This window comes from Mytilus trossulus, chromosome 8 (genome assembly GCF_036588685.1).
Source record: "Mytilus trossulus isolate FHL-02 chromosome 8, PNRI_Mtr1.1.1.hap1, whole genome shotgun sequence".
Classification (NCBI taxonomy): domain Eukaryota; kingdom Metazoa; phylum Mollusca; class Bivalvia; order Mytilida; family Mytilidae; genus Mytilus; species Mytilus trossulus.
This window is the reverse complement of record NC_086380.1, coordinates 65,088,419-65,101,351: the sequence shown is the minus strand read 5'-3', so window position 1 is coordinate 65,101,351 and position 12,933 is coordinate 65,088,419. Positions and strand designations below refer to the sequence as shown.

Sequence of the window (12,933 nt, the reverse complement as noted above, 5' to 3'; positions counted from 1 at the left end):
TCACATTTCAGGGAATCACAATTTTCACAACTGATTAGCTTCACAGTTTGAAGTCCTTGTATATACTACTCTTCCCAATAAACTGACCACAGATGTTACACATAGATTATCTGATAAGAAAGTCAAATTCTGGCATTTTCTGTCTTTACTTGAAACATAAATACATCTTCTACCTGCACGACTTGTAACAATATCTAAATATTGTATATACAGAGTCTGATGGTTTGATGGTTTCCAGATAATAACTTTAGTATAGTAAATAGAAATCAATAAAATTTTAATGCAAGGTTTATAACATCTTAAGCAAGGAGGTTATAATATAACCTCCTTGCTCTTAAGGAAAGTTGGGATTAATTTTGGGGTTTTTGGTCCTAACAGTTTAGGAACAAGGGGCCCAAAAGGGGTCAAAATAAGCATTTTTCTAGTTTCAAGACAATAACTTGTGCCTAAGTGTATGGATCTTTCTGAAATTGTACCACAAGGTTCTATTCATAAAAGAAAGGTTGGGATTGATTTTGGGGTTATGACCAAAACTGTTTGGGAATTAGGGACCAAACAGAGGCCAAGACCAATACTTTTCCAATACTTTGTATAAATTGCTTATTTCTTGACCAATTTCAATGAGGTTTTATTCTTGAATTCTTGGGGTTCTTAAATATGCTGAATCTAACCATGTATTAAGTTTTTGGAATTTGGTTCCTTTTTTTAGATTTGTCCACATGAGGTCAAAAGGGTCCAAAATCAAACTTTAATAATTTAATCAAAAATTGAAATATTGAAGTTCATTGATATGCCAGACCCAACCGTGTATTTAGATTTTTGATTTTGGGTCCCATTTTCAAATTGGTCAACATAATGGTCCAAAGGGTCGGTCGAAAATAAATTTACTTTGATTTTAACAAAATTTCAATTCTTGGGATTCATTGGTATACTGAATCTAATAATGTATTTGGATTTTTGATTATGGGCCTAGTTTTCCAGTTGGTCCGAGGTTGGATTCCAAAATATAGACCAGATCTGGATTTTAACAGTCTTAAAATACACACACTTTGGCTGATCAATGCATTTGAATGGGTACATATAGTTGGACGCCCTCCCTTTTGTCCTGGGTTGGGAACCCCCTTTTTAAAATGGCTGGATGCCCCTGAATTACATTGACATGCTTTATTAAAACATTAAATTTAAATCATAAATTATCATAGCATTTCTAAATTATATGCAGAAATCAGCTTATTTTTATCAATATTCAAAGAAGAAAAGAAATTTATATTTTCTAATTAAATTATGGATTAAAACATTGCAAAAATGTTATGAAAATAGAAACCGCCTTGTCTATAAAGGGATTATAGATTACACAATGTATTTAGTGGATGTGAGAACCACTATACCTACTGATTTATTACTTGTATAAACAATCAATTATGGATAGCAGGAAAAATCCTGGCTGTAAATTTAGATTAAATATGTCTAAAGGTCAGGGTTTTTTAATTTGCATTGTTTTATCATCAGAGGATGTCAGGATGTGGTTAAAACCAAAGTTGTAAATTAATCCTAACATTAGATATTTGACTGAGCTATCAACAGTTGATGCCATGAATCTCATAGTTTGACAATAAATGCACTGATTAACTTTAACAACTTTTTGAAAAAGGAATTTCCAATGTGTCAGCAACTTTTAAGTGGGAATGACAAATTATTTTCTATCTTTTTGACTGCAAAAAAGAAGAACACATTTGTACATGATGCATTTCTATGTCAAGTAAAAATTGTCCACACTTGTTAATATGAAAAATTCAGAAACAGTTAAAGAGGTTCACTACTGACAGTTTCAAAATAACAAGCTTTTCATAACATTAATATACATTAATTGGAGATTAATAACTAAAGGAACCAAAAGAACCTAAAAAAAAATATATATAGGTCAATGTGTTTGTTTTCCAGATATGAGCTAGGGAAATTTTGGTGGGAAAATGTTTTCTCTTGATTTTTTTATAGCTCTATCATAGACAAAGTAAAGTTCTCAAAAACTAATACAATACAATACAATAAAATATTTTTATTTTCCAAATTAAAGGGCATATTACAGAGTGATTAAAGAAACATAAAATAATAGAAAATAACAACTTTTCTAGATGGCTTTATGATTACACATGTTAAAGATTTTTAAAGAGCAAAATGGGGGTCGATGGGCGAAATTTTGTAAGGCATTCATATGAATAAAACCAGAGGATTTTGAAAATCTGACAAGAATTCCAGAACATTCTTAAGATCGGAATCCAATTTCCTAACCAAAAAGCCTGAACTTAGAACCAATATAACATAAAATATTAATTCTAAGCACACTGTGAGTGTATTGAATGTTTTAAGAAAACAATTATCACAAGTACAGGACAGAGAAAGATAATATTATACTTCATTCTTTCTTTTCAAACAAAACAACATTTATGTTTCCAGTGAAGCAGTGCTTGCCAGACACCTGAAGATTCTTGAAACATCCTGCAGAATATGTGGTAGTAAAAAATTGCACAAATCATCAAGAAAAAAAGACGAGTTTGTTACTGAGTTTAAAGAAATGTTTAATATTGATATCATCTTAGATGTACCAGAAATTCACCCAAATGCCTTGTGTAGAACTCACGAACAGTTATTATTGAAATACAGAGAACAAAAAAAACACCAAAATATGCACACTTTTAAGACCAGCATCCAAGTAGTAGATTTCAACCCACATACTGACTGTTGTAAAATATGCAATGTTACCCAAGGAAGAAAAAGGAAAAGGACAGGAGTAAACAACCCTCGTATTATACCTGTAGTATCCTTGAATCAGCCTCAATGCGAAATAGAAACCACTGATTTAGATGAACAATATAATGCTTCACCAAGTGATGTCAATGACTATTCTGATTATCTAGTTGAAGAAACATCCGAACCTTCACCTGCTGAAAGGAATTTTGAATTTGAAACCAATTTGTATGAAAAAAAGGAGCAAGAGAGTCATGCCAAAGATAAATGTATTGTTGATGATTTATTGACCAATATTGAAAATTTAACAGAAACAAGTAGAAAGTACTTCCTTAGTGAGCTCATTTGTAAACTGTCAAATGAGGAAGTATCTGAACTTGCATTTATTATTGGGAGACAGCAGCAGCAAATTTTTACAGATGATATAGAAAACATTTCACAGCAATATACAAGCCATTCATTCTTGACAGAGTTAAAAGCTGAAAAATGGCTGTCAGAACGAAACAGTGCTTTGATTCAGTTCATTTCTGGAATCACAAAATTTTCAATATCAGATGCAGCTGAAAATATGAAAATAGCTGTTTGTCGAATAGTTGAGCAAGTTTATGCATTACGTTACCAGAAACTTGTTGCACCAATATCATTTCTTCTCTCACTTAATATCTATTCTAAAACAAGTAGCAGAGCTGTCGTTGACTTAGTCAGTAAAACAAGCCCAAGCGGAACTTACAATACACTGCAGAAGTGGATTTCAAAATCTGGAACATCTGCTCCACCATGTCCACCAGGTACAGTTATGGCTGCCTTTGATAATGAGCAAGTTGTTGCATATAAACGGGGTATAGCTCCTAATCAAAAATCCAAGTGCTCAATTATTACCACTGTGCTGTATGCATCTATGTCATCAAAGAATACTATTCCCATGTTCATTCAAGAAATAGATATATTAAAGCCTAATAACTGGTTCACTCTGAATTTTTTTGAAGAACGTCTTAAAAGCATCAGGGCAAAACAGCATGAAGATGGAAATCAATTGGAGGAACATATTATGAGGGACAAAGAGACATTTGTACAAGGTATCACTGAAATAAGGGAACAGACATGCGATGAATATGAACAGCTAGAAAAGCTGCATTTTGAACAACTGCACCATTTCATTCAGAATGCCATTGATGCTGTAAGATATGAGCATAAAATGAATGAGGAAGAGGATTCTTACCTTGATGAAATTGACAAAAGAACACATGAAGCAGAGAGAAAGAAAGATATTTTAGTTTGTACGTTATGCAATGCAGAGAATGGCAAGAACAAGATAGTATGTGATAATTGTAAGAGGAGAGAAGGACTTAAAGAAGCAAGAATCAAGAAGAAAGATACCGACACATCTGGAACCAACAAAAAATCAATGTCAAAAACTGAAGAAATAAAGATCAGCAAAACAGATGATAACCAAGATTCTAAATATATACGATACCAACATGTTCCATCCAATCATAAGGGGCCAACATCTACAACTTTAGGCATGCCAGCATTTGTCAACCCTAACAGCAATGAAACTGTGTCTTTAGTTCTAAGGCATATTGGAATCAATATGGGGATTAAGAGATATGGGGGTAAAGAACGTAGTTGGGCCTTTGTCTGTTGTGATGGTAGACCACACAGTCTTTACCAAAAAATTCTAGAAGAATCTGTCATGTGTAACCATTGTAACCAGACTTTTTCAACAAGGAACACCTATAAAGAGCACCACAGATTAAAACATCAACCTTTACGTCCTTTTTGTTCTAGGGAATTCGACTGGCTATACATGCGTATTGGAGGTGGTCACTTTGAAATGAATGCTATGAAAGCATTCTTTGAACTAAACTGGACACCCTTTTTAGAAAAATTATGTGAGCTTATGGGGTTTAAAACAGACAATGCAAAACATTTTGCAAAAACTTGCAAAGATCATCATGTAGCTTGGCAACTTCTTCTCACTTTCCACACTTCCTCTCTGAAGGAGATGGTGATACCATTCATCAGAAGCTTGAAAGAAACTAACCTAGAAGCCACTGTTGAAAATTATTTCCGCTTTTATAAAGAGTTTTTGGCACACAACTCTAACCATGCATTCCTCCATTTGCAAATATGCAGATTTTCCCAAGCTATTATTAATTTCAGAATGGGTATGAGACGTAACAATGCTGAACTTGTAAAAAGCGCAAAATATCATCTGAAAGAATTATTCTATGGACGCTTTCATCCCCACTATCAAAACATTGAACTTTTTGACTGTATTCAGTACAAATTCATGCCTGATGAAGTAAAGAAAGTTTGGGATGATACCATTTCTTTCACAGTGAGTGGAGATCCATCAAAAGGACAGGACCTTGATTTTGTTTTGGAGGAAAAGAACAAAGCAATAAAACAATATCTACCCAGTGGAACTGTGCCATCAGACGAAACCTGGAAATCAATTTGCTGTAACATCACTTTCTTTGAGTCTTTGCAAGATAAATTAACAGACCTCCTCGGTTTATCAAAACAGTCAGAATATGGAACAAAAATAATTGATATTAACAATGCCATCACCTCCTACCGCCCAGTTTTAAGGCAACATCTATCTACAATGAATGACGAACACACTTCTGTTTGTGGAAAGAAACTCCATTCAGAACTAAACACCTTTCTGGAACAGTCAACACAGAGAAGGCAAGAAAAGATAAATTCGTGTATTCTTGGTATCCCAACAGATAAACCAACAGGTGGACCGGTCTTCATCACACCAGACGAGGAAAAAAAATATGAGAAAAAAATGACAAAAGCTGAATTAAGAGACTCAATTAAAACAATGATCAGAAAGCTTTTTCGTAATGTTGAACTTCAGACTCATTATTCTGCAGTTTTAGACAGCCTGAATGATACTACACAGACAAATAAGGATACCTATCTCAATCTTTACTTTGAATTACAGGATGTAACTGACAATATTCAAACTGAACTTGATAGCTTTGAAAATGAATGATATAAATTTTGAATCAGATAATACACATTACTAGTAATTTGCATATTTATTAAGATTAAGGTCTTTTGCTGGGCATATTGTTTTTTTTTTCTTCAGATTTTCTGAATCTTCTGGTTTTTAATCATTCGAGATTAAAACATAAATTATGTTTCCACTATTAGCATCCAGTTTTCTATTGCGTGCAGAATAATTAGTCATTTGTTTTAATCTTTAAAAGAAATGTTGTTATTTCTTTTAATAAAATTTCTTTATTGATAAAATTTAAAAATTCCAAGAGGGAACACTTTTCCGACCATATTGTAATGGGTTATAGTCCTTAGAAATAAGCTCATAGTTCTGTAGTTTTGTTTCATTCTATATAATCCTTTAATAATCTACTTTCAATAATAATTTATTAGCTATATAAGTATAATTCAAGCTTGTTTTTTTGTATTTCAGAGTGGCTTTATACATCCTTAATTAAAAATTCATATTTTGACATATTTGAGAGCATCTAAACTTTATCATTGAAATTTTCTAGTTAATCTACTTATTTTTCAGTAAATAATAGTTGTTAAAGAACATATGCCTCTAAAACAGTTTATACCTAATTATAAATAAAAGTATTGATTTATGAATTTTATATTTTTGTCTTCTTTGTTTTATGTTTTTATTTTTACTAAATATTACCAAACAGAAAAAAATTTCATTCTCTCAGATGTAATTTTATTTATTTTTTTACAAACATTTGAAATTTAGTAATAATAAAGCATCCAAAACTAGCAAATCTTATTGGGACAAACACATAGATGAATCAACAAAAGAGCCATGCACATGTTTAAAGAATTGTAATGATACTTAATGTAAACAAACTTCTAAAAGCTAATTAGTAGCAAATGTCAAAATAATAGGATCAAAAGCATCCATACCCTTAAATAAGCTACTTTCAAGATTAACTTCTTATCTTAAACTACTACTACACACTTATTGACATAAAATTACTGATAAATTTGTCAGCCTCTAATTAAGTAGTCACATATTACATGAATAATATTTCAGAATTTCAATTAGATTGTTGCAAATATATATGATTAATTCAAATTCCATCTGAATAAAACACATTAATTTCAGATACACTTTTGTCATCTTTTAACACCCCCTTTTTTATTCTTTTATATGACCTGATCATGTTTCATTGTATGATGTGGTATCTAGCAGCATGGGGTTAATTTAAATGACATGTTAATTTGTAGTTATGCAGTTTACTGATAAAAAATCCTGATAAGGTGCCAGGATTGACTAGATTATTTGTTAGAAGTGCTTTGTTGATAAATAAAGATCATCTGTTTCAACCCTGGTTTAACCATAACACATGGAAAAAAATTGAAATGCCTGATATATTAATGCTATCTAGATGCAATTTGGGACGTTGGTATTTATAAGAATTGAAATTTCTTGCCCTCATCATATATTATGAAGCTTTAACTTTTTTTCAAATCTTGGGTTGGAGACAAACTGGAAGTTATCAGTTTTTAAATAATTTACAAACAGATAATTCATTTCCATTTTAGTTATTTTTATGTTAACCATCATGTAGCAAGTGGTACAGTTTACATTGTTTGTTGTTTTGTCCATTCATTTTATTAGCTTGTTTTTTTTTTATATTGACCTCAAACAATTATGTCATGTCAGATATGAACAACTTTTATGAACTTAGTTACCTTAAAAAAAGTCATGCATATTTTTTCCAAAACTTGAGACATTCTATTTCAAGGCCTCATGATAAAGTTAATTAGCTTTTTACAATGTTAATAGTTTAGTCCATAAGGAATGATGTATTAACATCTGCTAGGTTTGAAGATAATTATAATATTATTGGAAAGACCACTTTTGAACAAATGCCTCCATGATAACTCTGTATATTTGTATAACTCTCTTTAGAAAAAAGTGTTGAATCTGCAGATTTGAATATTTGAGGGAAGAGTCTTGTCACAAGACATAAATACATAAGAATCCTGAAACATACTGAGTATTTTTATTTTATATATTTTCTAAAGTTTTGCGAAAAATGCATAAAATATGTATATCATGCTATAACAACACATTTATTAATAAATACCTAGATAAAGGGAAATGTTTATAATTTTACTATGCCTGTCGCACCTTTTTTTGATACAAGAGGCTTCAAATTAAAACAATTGTATATGTATAAAGGACAAATAGCATACAACACTGAAAAGCTGTTTGAGGACCAAAATCCCCAACTTGTTTTCTCCATACAGCTAAGGTAATCAGTGCCCTAGGTAAACAAATTCTTAGTATTTTATAACTGATTAATTTGTTGTTGTTTTTTTGTTTTTTTGTTGTTTGTTTTTTTTTTTTTGGGGGGGGGGGGTATTATTTGTTAAAATCTTACATCTTTTTTATTTTTCAATAGGGAAAACAATGAAACCTGCAACATCACATCAACACCTAAGCTGTTGCCAGGAAAAAATAAACAATACAGGACTCCAGATGAAGCATTTAATGCCGTTAGGTCTAATGAGAGGAGGATTAAATCCATGGCTATCAAGCAGATAGTTAAAAACATAAAAAAATTAGCTGATCTGCAAACAATAGATCTCTCCATAATATTTTGTGTAAGGGATGAGGTGCAGAAGAGGCAACTCATAAAATATTGTGGCCATGGAGAATTTCTCCAAAGACTTAAAAATGTTGAGCCTGTGCTGAAACAGGAGGAATTCGTCAAATCAACAAGTTATGAGGAATTCCTTCCAAAAGTACAGACTCAAGCTGTAAAGTATTCGACACCATCCAAATTGTCATGTGGGCCTGGTGTGTCAAAAAACTTGGCACACCAACAGAAACAACAACTGGAAGAAATTGAAGTCATTCCAGTTGAACACGAAAAGTCAATTACGTTAGGTAAATCCATTTATATGATTTTAAAAAAATCAAAACTTTAATTTCATTTTGATTTAGTTAATGATTTTGGAAATTTCAGAAATGATTGCATCAAAACTATAAGATAATAAAAAGGACAACAAGCTAAGGAACTGAGGTCAAAATGTGATTTTTATCTCATAGACAGTGTGTGATTGTACCACATGATTTATTGATCAACATAATGCCCCTTATCAGATTTAATTGAAATCATGTGAACAACCTATTCTAGTAAAATATTTCACTTTAATTGAAAAATTTGTTAATAGATGTTTTCATCCTAACTGACTGTATACTATGAAATCATTTTATTTCACAGAAATAAATTCTCCTAAACAAAAGCAAAAGAAAAAGAAAAGCCAACCTGCAAAAAGAAAACTGATAAATGGTAACTGTAATTACTACTTTTCACCTTAAAGTTGTCGTATATTTTTGAATATAATAATAAAAAAAAGTTAAGGTGTATACATATTTATATAAAAACAGAAAAGAGAATGAAGTATAAATTCCAACAAGACAACTTTCCACCTAATGACTAGGACAGTAATTTAAAAAGCTATCGGAAAATGTATAGAAACAAGAATTAAAACATGTACTTTAAAAAAAAAACTGCTAAAGAACACCACTGAGACTCCACTGCATAGGTCAGATAGAGATTGCCAAGAATAAAGTTGAGAAAGGAAATAGGGAATGTGTTAAAGCTACAACAACCCGACCATAGAGAAGACAAAAGCCGAAGTCCACCAGTCGAAACATGCATGTATAATAGTTCAGAAAAATGATCATTACCTTAGCATTGCTTAGATATAAATTGAAATTTTAAAAAAATCTACAAGACAAACAAAGGCCATATTCTAAAGTTCTTGAGTTAGGGCAGGCACAAACATATGAATGAATAATGAACAATGAGTTAAACAAAAACTATAAAAGAAGAGACAAAACTTTAAACTAAAAAAAAGTAGGCAAAACTTAAACTTAAAAAGAATATGCAACAGAACATTTACCTAGGATGGAAAAGTGTCTAATTTTCATGGTTTTTTTTAGAATCCGAAGAGAGGGATGACAGTGAGGAGGAGGATGAAATTGGGGAACCAATTAGACTAATTAATAAGACCAATGAACCTGAGGTTTGTTTTAATTTTTCAATAATTTCACAAACAGCTTCTTTTTTCAAGTTGTGTTGATTTCGCTCAACGAAATTAGTCATCAGCATTATTAAATCAGCATGTGTGTTCTCGAAATAAATATTATAATAATTATCGTAGTATCCATCTAAGTTCTGTGTTTGAAATAAAAATGCTTTGATAGTTAACATTATATTTTTGTTTGATAGCTTATAGAACACATAGAGCCTTCCATGTCTAAGCAGAAAAGAAAGAAAGGCAAAATGCATCAGAAAATACAGGCTGCAAAACCCAAATTGATCTATGGTAACTTTAATAGCAAATAAATTCATTTCTATCATAAAATTTCAAGCAAACTTTATTAAGTACAAATGTAGTACATTTGTAATGCAGTATTTTCTACAATGCAGTATTTTCTTAAATTCTTTTTTTCATATTTTAATGGTTTTTTTTTAAATAAATACATTTTTTATGGTTTAACTTTAATGTTTTGATTGATAAAGTATGATTAATTGTTTACCAAACAGGAACCTAAAAATGGAAGGAAAATGTTTTGTATACTAAATTTTCTTTTAAAATTCAGCACTTTGCAAACAAATAGTAAACTTTGAATGTCATCTTCATTTATATGTTTCTAATCACAAAGTGCATATTACAGAAATTGACCCAACTTCTTTCAAGAATAATACATTTCTCTTTAATCTGTACTATTTTTATTTTTTTAGATTCAAAAGAAACAAATGAAACAGAGAAGGATGTCACTGAGGAAGTGAATACTGATGTTATTGAACCTGTGGTGAGTTTACAAATTTTACTTTTAAGAGAAAGTGTGATACTTTGAAATGATTAATGATTTATTTTATTTTCATAATAATTAATTGTTAGTTTATATGTAGATTTTTAGTAACAATTATTTATCAATTTATAAAATAACAAATTAAGACGAGCAAGTGATAGAAGCAAATTATTTGAAGAAGACCCCATATACTTTATTGTTATGACAGAAAGTAAAATTGTAAGTTTTTCCCTATTATATGCCAGTGTTAAAAAAAATGAGGAAACGTAACAATGTGTTTTATTTTTTTATTTTTTCATGTTTTCTTTTTTAGCTGTCTGAACCTATAGAGCAGATAGCCATTAACAATCAAGACCAGCAAGGTATTTTTCTGTTTTACTTAATGAAAACTCAAATCTTCAGGAAGGTAAAATCATTTGGAGTGTATTAACTTGATAGGCATGATAGGATAAGACCCAAAAATATGTATTTGACAGACAGTTTGAAAACAAGTATTTATAAACAAAAATTCTAAACATATGTATAACTGATAAAATGCACTGTGCTTCCCTTCCACAGTTTCAAGGATATCATTGATTGTATGGTAGATATATCATCATGATCATGTATATAGTAATTCCTCAGATTTCATAATAGATAAGAATTTATTTTAAGGTTTCTTTTCATAGGTGCTACAGAAAGAGATGACCAAGATATGCCAATCATTAAAGCCCCAGGTACTAAACTTAGAAACTTTGATAATATCTTAGTATTTTTATTACTTGGTACATGATAACTTTTACAATTTACAACACTTGAATAATCATCATAATCAGTTAACCATACTAAACAGAATGTGATTCTTTCATATATCATTCAATCTTACTCATGCACTGAAACATGCCAAATGACAAGAAAAAATAAATAAAAATATTGAGTTATATTTGATAGACCTGTATGAAAAATCACTTATTTTTTTTTTAAATCAACAGATACTGAAGCAATTTAGCTGCAAAATGTAACGTCTTTAGAAATTCCAAATGTGCTTTAATTCATTTTTAATAGCAAAAAGGAAACGAAGAAATAATAAAAAAATAGATCAAAGAACTCTTTCCAATGACCATATAGACCAGGATGTATCACAAGCCGTCCAAAATGTAAGTATTTATATAAACTTAATCATTAACAGAGAACACAGAGAACAGAAACTTACATATTTCCAAATGTAGACTTTTCATAAGGTAAACTCTACATGTAAAGTGTGTTTACATTATTGTTAACCAAATGTTTATATAAATGAAGTCATAATGTTTGTATGTCCATATGCCATCCCGAGGGCCTTAATTTTGTTTATAAAATACCTATTCCCTATTCTTATATTTTGTAATTATATTAAAATAAAATAGTTTTTCTAGCATTAATATGTTATTTCTCTGTCCTATCAAATCAAATAATTAGATTTATTTATTCTTTGTAGGATTCAAATTCCCAATCAGATCACGATGTAACTGCAGAGAAAGGTAAGCACACATGTGTATTTAATGAATAACTATCAAAATATGTCATTTGATTGATCATTTTAAGACTAAACAGTTAAATCTAATTTCTTCAAATTTTGTTCTTTAAATAATAAATTCATTTTTTTTTGTTAAACCGGTAAAAGATAAACTGCCATTCCCTAAAAAAAATGCTGACATTTTGGAAATTCCTTTTTAATTGTAACCTTATTTCCTGTTTACAATTTTGTTGTGTTAGATGCATATGTCAATATAATGGGTTTATTAGCATCAACAGCTGGTGAACACCACTTGCTAAAATAAAAATATGTGGTTTTAAAAACCCACTTAAACCCACTTCCTTATTATATTTTATCTGCTTTAAGATGCTTATGATTGATTAATGCTTATCTTGATATAAATGCTCAATCATTATATAAACTAAAAGAAATTAAATTGAAAATAAATAAAGATGAAATATATATGAACTTGTTATAAAATTTATTCTTCCAGATACAGAAAAAACATGGGAGATAAACTCTTATTATGCAGTTGCATTTGAGGATCGATGGTATCCTGGAGTGGTGACTGCCATCCAAGGAGACAATAAGGACTGGGCATCCATAAAATATATGCACCCTAGTGGTGAAAATTTTAAATGGCCCGGCAAAGAAGACTCTGCATTAGCACATATAAATGCCATGCTCTGCAGGGTCAATGTTAATATCTTGGCAAATGGTCGTTTATGGACAGTGTCCAATATTGGCAAAATTGATAATATATACAAAAGTCAATCAGAACTACAAATTGTTGAAATTGATTATCAATAGACTATGTTGTTACTGTTTATAACATGCATCAAAT

General features: G+C 30.4%; 1 protein-coding gene across 1 annotated transcript; it reads left to right on the top strand.

The window, feature by feature from the left end:
- The first annotated feature begins 8,692 nt into the window (after positions 1-8,692).
- Positions 8,693-11,802, top strand: LOC134727864 (ABC transporter F family member 4-like). The gene is made up of 7 exons (XM_063592259.1): positions 8,693-9,062; positions 9,719-9,801; positions 10,008-10,104; positions 10,524-10,594; positions 10,908-10,956; positions 11,263-11,310; positions 11,639-11,802. The coding sequence occupies exons 1-7, from the start codon at positions 8,972-8,974 to the stop codon at positions 11,800-11,802; spliced, it is 603 nt and encodes a 200-aa protein (XP_063448329.1). The 5' UTR covers positions 8,693-8,971.
- Positions 11,803-12,933: the final 1,131 nt, after the last annotated feature.

What these genes read in the sequence shown, in the direction of transcription:
- LOC134727864 (XM_063592259.1), top strand. Translation starts at nt 8,972, where the DNA reads ATGAAATCATTTTATTTCACAGAAATAAATTCTCCTAAACAAAAGCAA. An exon ending in ATAAGACCAATGAACCTGAG is followed by an intron (nt 9,802 to 10,007) that starts GTTTGTTTTAAT and finishes TTTGTTTGATAG; the next exon opens with CTTATAGAACACATAGAGCC. An exon ending in GCCAATCATTAAAGCCCCAG is followed by an intron (nt 11,311 to 11,638) that starts GTACTAAACTTA and finishes CATTTTTAATAG; the next exon opens with CAAAAAGGAAACGAAGAAAT.